Raw genomic sequence first — 8653 nt, 5'->3', positions numbered from 1 at the left:
AGCCTGACCAAGGAAGGGCCTGCTATAATTTGAACGTCACTGAACCAATTGACCAGGGGAATGGACGAGGATGTCCATTGCTTCGGTGACTCAAATTTAGCAGTCCTTCCTCGGTCAGGCTTGATGGATCCACCGCCACTTTGTGCGGTACTTTTAACCCGCGCCCCTTTGGGCTCTGCCGAGAAACGCGCCCTACCCAATTTTATTGACCTAGGTCAAACCGATGACGTCACAGGTCAGGTCAAAGGTCGAATTTTCACCGTTTACAGGCAGTTCAAGAAATGCGTTGTAAAATCGAGTAAAATGCATTTCATTGAAAATCATCGATGGGGAAATGTTCTTCAAACACATATTTTGCTATTTGAGGTCACTGATACCAGGTCAGGTCACAGAGGTCAGGTCACTGAGGGTCACAATATGAAAATATCATGTGATGCATGTATTATGGTCCATTTTATATGTCAAATACGATGATGTGGGCCTGGCAGCCTTTGGGGTCAGTTTAGATTAGGTATGTTCTGGTGAAGGTCAGGTCAAGGTCAGGTCAAGGTCAGATCAAATTAGGTCAAATTTCAAAGTTGAAATTTTTGCATAAAATGGTTATCGATTCGATGCAACTCGTCACGAGTAGTTCAATGGTGGTCTTTGTTTTGCCCTAGGTGGTCTAGAATCGCTAAAAAATTGAATTCAAAACGAAACTTGGCATAGCTTCACATGAATGCCGAGGCAATGTTGGAAAAAAGTTTGGTGGTTGTAGCACTTAAGATGACGTCACAGTGACGTCAGAAAGTTTTGTCGTTTTCAGATATGGACCATTCCTGATGTCGCTGAGCACGAAACTCAACTGTAAATGAACTAAACAGCACCTGCTGTCATCCTTGAACATCTAAGTAGACTTTGATTTGACCTAGTTCCTGACCAAGTATCGGTCCTTTATGTTCGGTCTCATATATCGGGTATATCGTAAGGACACTGAAAGTCGCAAATCTATAATTTGACTTTTGACGTCACTGTGACGTCATTTCAAATGGGATCGACACCAAATTTGGACACAACCTTGCCTAGGCATTCAGGAAGATGTGTGCAAAGTTTCGCTTCTCTATCTCTTCGCCCTGCAACGATATTGTTGCAGAAGTAAAGGGGGCAACTACATGTCCCCCCCCCCCCGTGCAGCGGCCGGCGGGTGGCGCGGAGGCCCAGCGGGTCCCCCCCCCCCCCACCTAAGATCTCTAGAACCACGTAATATAGCGACAAGCGGCAAACGGTGTTGGAGGGGCTATCCAATTGGGTCAGTCCCCCGAAATTGGGTCACAAGGTAGCCCCATCACCTTGTGACCCAATTTCGTTGACCTAGGTCAAACTGATGACGTCACAGGTCAGGTCAAGTGTCGGATTTTCACCGTTTACAGGCATTTCAAGAAATGCGTTATAAAATCGGGTAAAATGCATTTCGTTGAAAAGTATCGATGGGAAAATGTTCGTCAAACGCATATTTTGCTTTTTGAGGTCACCGATACCAGGTCAGATCACAGAGGCCAGGTCACTGAGGGTCACAATATGAAAGTATTATGTGAGGCATGTTTTATGGTCCATTTTATATGCCAAATACGATTATGTGGGTCAGGCAGCCTTTGGGGTCAGTTAAGATTATGCTCCGGTGAAGGTCAGGTCAAGGTCAGGTCAAATTAGGTCAAATTTTAAAGTTGATATTTTTGCATAAGATGGGTATCGATTTGATGCAGCTCGTCACGGGGAGTTCAATGGTGGCTTTTGTTTTGCGCTACGTGGTCTAAAATTGCTAAAAGTTGAATTTAACTATATGACGTCATTAATTTTGAAGTTTTCGCTATAACTTGGCCAAAAAAGGAGGTATTGATCTAAAATTTGGTATGTATTGGTAAAGAAGAGCACAGGGGCTATCACAAATATTCCGTTTTTTTTAGAAATTCGGAAACACTGATTTTTTAGTTTTTCTAAAAAAATCAGTTTTTTGAATTTTCGGGGGTCAAAATCCAATAATTTTGAAAATCCAAGATGGCAGTTTTGTAGCGCTATTTTTTCTACATTACCATATAAAGAACTTTGAAATTGCTAGGTAACTGTAGCTTTTGTGAGCGTTTCAACATTTCATTTTTTTTTGCTCATTTTTGCTCGAACATGACCTCAGTTTGACCTCAATAACTCCTGGCCTAAGGTGACCTAAGACTTGAAATATGGTTTGAAGGTGTCAAATTGATGCCCGGAAATGTACTGAAAATTTGGCGTCTTGCTATTTCGGAAAAACCACAAGGGGGGCCAAATTGCCCCCCCCCCCAGCGGGGCGAGGGCTATAACATCGAGAAAAACACATTTTATCGAAAATCAGCGATAGGGCGTCAGTTGCCTGGTACACATACTGATTAGAGGTCACTGATAATACCAGGTCAGATCACAGGTCAGGTCACCAAGGGTCAGCACATTAACCCAATTTTACTAGGGCTGTGCGATGCATGTCTTATGGCCAAAATTGTTCATTTCCAACTCAATGGTGCTGGTTATATAACCATCAGAAACGGTTTAGGTCACTTCCTGGACCCTGGTGGAGGTCAGGTCAATAGGTCAATGTTAGGTAAAAAAAAACGGTCAAAGCATCGGACCTTGTAAAGAGTACCTACATGAAATCACGATTCCGTGTGCTTTACATAGTTCGAGATCGTTCCCGTCACTAAAATGGCAGATTTCACTTTTCCCCGTTGACTTGTAATGGTGAGGTCACCTGACCAATCTGACCTTATGTGACCTTTGGGAACAATCCGAGATATACAAGGTGTGAGACCCCAGGGGGTTACTACATCCTGTAAGTTTCATCTCCCTGTGAAAGCTCCCCTGGCACTTCGAGGGCGCCTCGAGGGCGTTGCGAAGTTGTGACATCTGAGGACCGTGCAGAGGTTCACTTATGACGTCAGATGTCAGTGACATGGACTGACCTGAAAATGCAGTTGGTATCACAAGATGCGCCTTGGATCTGTATGCCAGCCAAGAAAAAAAAATGCTGATATGCTTACTTTGAGCTGACCTGTGACGTCATCGGGGACCTTGAGTTCAATGAAATTAGGCATCGTTAAACAGTTTTTCCAGGGCTATCAGACGCCTTTTGAATTTTGACGATCGGACCAGTTTCAGAGAAAAGAGGAGGGGGGCTCTGTAGACCCCCCCCCCCAGTCACTCGCGTTATTACGAGCGAGCGAGCGAAGCGAGCGAAGCGAAGTCTTTTCAATATAACGGAAAAATCTTAGTATGAGCGGCCCGGCCCGGCCCGGCCTGTAACGCTTTTGAGAGGCTTATATCTCAGCAACCGCTGGACCGATTGGCCTGCGGTCTTTTTTGCTGGGTAGCCCCATCCCTTCTACCCCGTAATTGACTACTTTTGACACATCTCAGTGACCGTCGTGGCACGTGGCACGTGAAAAGTCAAGGGTGTTCAAGCTGTTTTGAAAAAGTAGTGATTTTGAGAGGCTCATATCTCAGCAGCTGCTTGGGCGATTGCCTTGCGGTAATTTTTGTAGGGTACCTGCATCCCTTCTACCAAAGGTCGGATACTCTTGATCTATGTGAGTGACCCCCACTGCACGTGCAAAATACAAAAAGAAGAGGTGCCAAATTTGTTCCCATTTCAATAACTCGGTAATTACTGGGGCAATTTCGCTGAAACTTGGCATACAGGTAGGCACCCACCAGGCAATGCATTCCCATGTGTTGCGGTTAGGGTGCTACTGCACGTGCGCACGTGCAGGGGGCGCTTCCAGATCTCGAGAACGGCTGGGCCGACTGCGCTCAAATTTGGTAGACGGTTGGGGACCGGTTAGTAGGGTGCCGTGCAAAAGTCAGTTTGGACCCCGTTTGCACGTGCGCACGTGCAGAATGCCGCTTCCAGATCTCAGGAACGGCTGGGCCGATTGCGTTCAAATTTGGCACACCGCTAGCGACCGGTTAGAAGGGTGCTTTGCACAAGCCCCGTTGGAAGACCCTCTCGCCCTTCCGCACGTGCAGGGCCCACTATCTCGCTCGCTCGTTCTTCGCCCAAAAGGCGTTTTACTGGTGGAAAATACGTCAGTCAATAGTTATGCGCGGAGTTGGGTCGTTAGGTCATAGACCCAAGGTCACAAAGCTGGTCGAAGGAGGTAATATCGCATTCGGTTACCATGAGATTGCGAAAAAACTATGGGGCCGGCACCCGCCCCCCTCCCCCCTCGACCGTCGGGGTAAACTGAATGTCCGACTCTGTACTGGTATGCTGATGCAGTCTGCAACTTAAAGGTTTTACAGTTGTGTTCATACATTAGTCAAGACTACGATTGCTGCAACTTTTCTCACTTATGTCACTCATCTCACCAGACCTATTGGTTTTCTACATAAGCGCCGGCCGAGGGGGGGGGGGGGGTACGCCACTCTGTTTCGCCCCTGACGGAGCTAGAACCTCCCAGAAATGGCGAGCGTGCGCGTCCGACCGTAGTTATGTATGACGCGGTCCTGACCGGCTGACCCCGGCTAGCCTGGGGCGGTGGGCGGCGGCTGGCGGGCGGCCGGCCGCCGGCAGTCTGCAGCGGTCAGGCCGGTGGCGCGGTGCGTGATGTCTGTCCGTGAGTCCCCCGATCATGGATCCAGCGGCAGCTATGACGTCCAGGAGGCCGAGAGGAGGGAAAGGGTGAGTGCCCGGAATGGGGGTCATGGAATGGGTGAGTTCGCGGAATGAGTGAGTTTTTTTTAGATTGGCGAATTCGAGGAATGGACGAGTTTTGGAATGGTTGGGTGATGTGTTGTAGAACGGGTGAACTTTAACCCGCGCGGGGCTGGGGGGGGGTAAATTTTACCCCCCCCCCCCCTCGCGAACTTTTGCGATATCTCAAAAACGGCGGCGCGCAGCGCCGCCAAACTTTCAGTACCTTTTCTTACATCAATTTGACACATTCCCTGAAAATTTGAGCGAAATCCGTCGGAAAATTTTTGAGAAATTGACGTTTTAGTGACGTCATGTTCGCCATTTTCGCCTCAAAAACGGCAAAAGTTCAAACGCCGCTAACATCTTCATTTTTAAAGGAATCAAGACGTAACAAAAAAAGGTTAAACGTAATTTTACTTTGTCTATCAAATGGCTATCTCGGTTTTTTGAAAATTTTGGATTTTGGCCTAAATTTTTTTCAAAAAACTGACTTTTTTGGGAAAATCATTATAAAATCCGAAATTTTGAGTCTATCGAAAAAACCGGAATATATGTCAGAGAAGTGGTCTATGTGCACCTACATACCAAATTTTAGAAGAATCGGTTCAAAAATGTGGGAGTTATTTAAAATTTTATGACGTCACGACACACAAATTTTTTGAAAAATGACTTTTTAAGAAGTTCTAGACCTCGTACGGAAACAAAATTAGCACCATTCGATTCGCCGTGAAAAACTGCATCAGATAGACACCTTTTTAGGCCTTAACAACCAACTTCAAAATTTGACCTCACTTGACCTGACCTTGACCTGACCTCGACCTGAAATTCATCCAGAGGTGGTCCATGTCACTTATTGAGTGTGCCTATTGAATTCTATGAGTAAAATGACCCATAAAACATGTGTCGCACATGCCCTTTTCTATATTTTGTTTTTTGGTGACCTGACCTGACCTGACCTGACCTTGACCTTGACCTCTGAATGATATTGTATGCAACGAATATTGTCTTGGTAGCCTAAGAACACGTTTTGGGCGATCAGTCTCAGTCCATGACTCCATTCTTCGGCAACTACGGTGCAAGGCCGATACTGTAGAAACTTGCAATTTGTACCCTTGACCTGACCTTGACCTTGACCTCAAACTTTAAATTAAGTACATGTTTTTAGTAGTTCGTGATGAGAGCTTTTGATTGGCGTTTGAATTTTCCAAATCGGACCATTAGTTCGGGAGATAACAGGGGGGTAAAATTTACCCCCCCCCCCCAGCCCCGCGCGTTCGGCTGGAGACCCCAGCCCCGCGCGGGTTAAGGGATGGTTGAGTGATGTGCTGTGGAATGAGCGAGGAATGATTATGTGGAATTTTTGTGGAATGGGTGAGCTCGGAAGAAGGATGAATCGTGAAATGTTTTAGTCGCATGCACTTGAATCATTATGGTTAACCCGGCAGGCGGTGGGCCTCCCGGCCACCTTCCGCGCGGGGGGGCATTCCCCCCTCCCGTATCTCCGAAACTACTAGACGGATCCGTTAAATTCAAAAAGCGTTCGATAGCCCTGTCACATTTGTCGAAGGAAATTAAATTTCATTGAACTCTGGGTCACCGATGACGTCACAGGTCAGTAGGCGGAAATATGGTCAAGCGTGCCCGATTCTGGAGATATATCGAAACTTAACCCTCGCCGGCCGAGGGGGGGGCGGGTGCCGCCCCCCCCATAGGGTTTTTTCGCGATAGCTCCGAACACGCTGGCGATAGAGAGCTGAAACTTGGCATACCTGACCTTTGATCCAAGCCGCATCTTTTGACACCAACCGCATTTTTGGGTCAGGTCAGGTCACTGACCTATGACGTCATAAGTGAACCTCTGCACGGTCTTCAGATGTCGCAACTTCGCAACGCCCTCACTGCCAGAGGAGATGTCACAGGGAAATGAAACTTGCAGGATCTAGTATCCATTATGAGTCTCACAACTTGTATATCTCGGATTTTTCCTAAAGGTCATATGAGGTCAGGTCATTTTCGTGACCTCACCATTATAAGTCAATGGGGAAAAATTCAAACTGCTATTCTGGCGCCGGGAACGATCTCCAACTATCTCAAGCACACTGAATCGTGATTTTATGCACTCCTCGCAAGGTTAGATGCGTCTTTTTTGCAATGTTGACCTTGCGTGACGTCATTTATGACGTCATCAAGGTCATATTAGTTTTTCGTCAATAACTCTTGATCAAATTGAGCTAGCGAGCCGGGAAAGCCACCAATGGACTCAGGAAGACCTGCCGAATCGAATGATATGCGACATGACCCCTTTCGACCAACTTCGTGACCTGGGGGTGCTGACCTGACCTTGACCTGAGGTCAACACCCCAAGTTGACCTGACCCGGACAAAAAGTATATCATTCGACGCGCCTGAGCGAGACGAACACGATGCTGCCAAAATCGGCGCTCTGCGGCCGTTTTTTGCGAAGTTATTCACCAAAAACTGAACCGTACCTTGGGGCACTTGACCTGACCTCAGAGGTCACCGGTTGACCTAGGACCTTAAAATCGGGTACCAATCTCTGCGTCTCGTAACGGCGCACACGCTCGTTTTTTCCGCGACGCGCTAGCTCCACCAGGGGCGAAACGGCGAGGGGGGGTCGTACCCGCCCCCCCCCCCCCTCGGCCGGCGCGTATGTAGAAAACCAATAGGTCCGGCGAGGGTTAAACTAAAGGGGGGGGGGCAAAAAATGCCCTCCCCCACCGCCTGGAAGGTAAACACTCGCGGGCTCGAAGGAGGGCTTTTGATCTAGATTGATCTAGAAAAAAATACTAAAGTAACTTTGGTGCCCTGAGGTTAGAATTCAGGTTGATGCCCCCAAGCTGGGGCTACGGAAAACGCAGACCAGCACGGCGCGGGTTTATATCAGTGTAGGGCAGTATGGTGCATATGATAAAACATGATACAATACGATTCCCTTCCCGTGTAAATATGAGCAGTAGGGTTACTTTTACGTGCTAATAATCACTTTAAACCTCGCCCTGGCAGGGCATTTTTCATAACACGGCCTGGCAGGGGGGGGGGGTCGATGCGACCCCCCCCTCGCGATTGGCTCCTATGGCACCTAGAAACACCAAATTTGGTAGGTAGGTGGGCCCCCTGGAGTTCTCGCCCCTGTGCAAATTTGGTTGCTCTAGGTCAATATTTAGGGGGGTTTTGGGGGTATAAATGTAAAAATTTCGCTAAAAACAGGTCAAAAGTTTTTCGCTTATAACTTTTGATCTAATTCAGATAGAGCAAAAAGAAAAGCACCAGTGAACTCAGCATGTCAAGGCGCGTCGAATGATACACTTCTTAGCTTGCTCAAGTGTACTTAAAGTTTTTCTTAAATTTTAAGTAAACTTAAATTAATAAATTAAGTTCAAGTTAACCAAATTGCATCATATTGCATATCATTCGATTCGGCTGATCACCAGGAACACAATGATACCATTTTTTAAGCTTTAGCGTCATTATGTGCCAAGTTATTGGCAAAAACGTCATTTGACCTCAGTTGACCTCATTTGACCTGACCCATGGATAAGTACACCAAACAAAGAAGCACCAAGTGACCTGCTGTTAATTACTGTGGTTTCAAAGCACAAAAGTGATAGAACGAAGCGGATATCTCCAGTATTTTCCGAATTTAGTATTTTCCCATAGGCTTAACATTATGACGTAATGACCTCTAACTGACCTCAGGTCAGTGACCTCAAAAAAACCCGAACTATATGTTATACAACTCGGTGAACCTAGCACATCCTGAAAGTTTGAAGGAAATCAGTCCAAAACTGTGAGTTGGACAGGTGCAAAAAGAAAATTGAAATTTGACCATGACCTTGTACCGGTTTTTCTGACCTGGTGACCTGACCCAAGGTCACCCGGACCTGAAATTTTCAGGTCACATGTAAAAAGGTTGCCCCATAGGCTGTGCCAAATT

The 8653-nt window shown here is 46.8% G+C and overlaps 1 protein-coding gene across 3 annotated transcripts in view; it reads left to right on the top strand.

Annotated features, from left to right (window-relative positions):
* The first annotated feature begins 4574 nt into the window (after window positions 1-4574).
* Window positions 4575-8653, top strand: part of LOC122375854 — a 28009-nt gene continuing 23930 nt past the window's right edge. Inside the window, exon 1 of one of the 3 annotated variants that reach the window (XM_043355415.1) lies at window positions 4575-4684. In XM_043355415.1, the coding sequence (XP_043211350.1) occupies window positions 4610-4684 (75 nt within the window). In that variant the 5' untranslated portion in view covers window positions 4575-4609. The remainder of the gene's footprint in view (window positions 4685-8653) is intronic. The other 2 variants (XM_043355413.1, XM_043355414.1) reach the window with 2 other exon arrangements.

This window comes from Amphibalanus amphitrite, unplaced genomic scaffold (assembly GCF_019059575.1).
Source record: "Amphibalanus amphitrite isolate SeventyFive unplaced genomic scaffold, NRLGWU_Aamphi_draft 001938F_arrow, whole genome shotgun sequence".
Lineage (NCBI taxonomy): Eukaryota > Metazoa > Arthropoda > Thecostraca > Balanomorpha > Balanidae > Amphibalanus > Amphibalanus amphitrite.
This window is presented reverse-complemented; position numbering and strand designations above follow the sequence as displayed.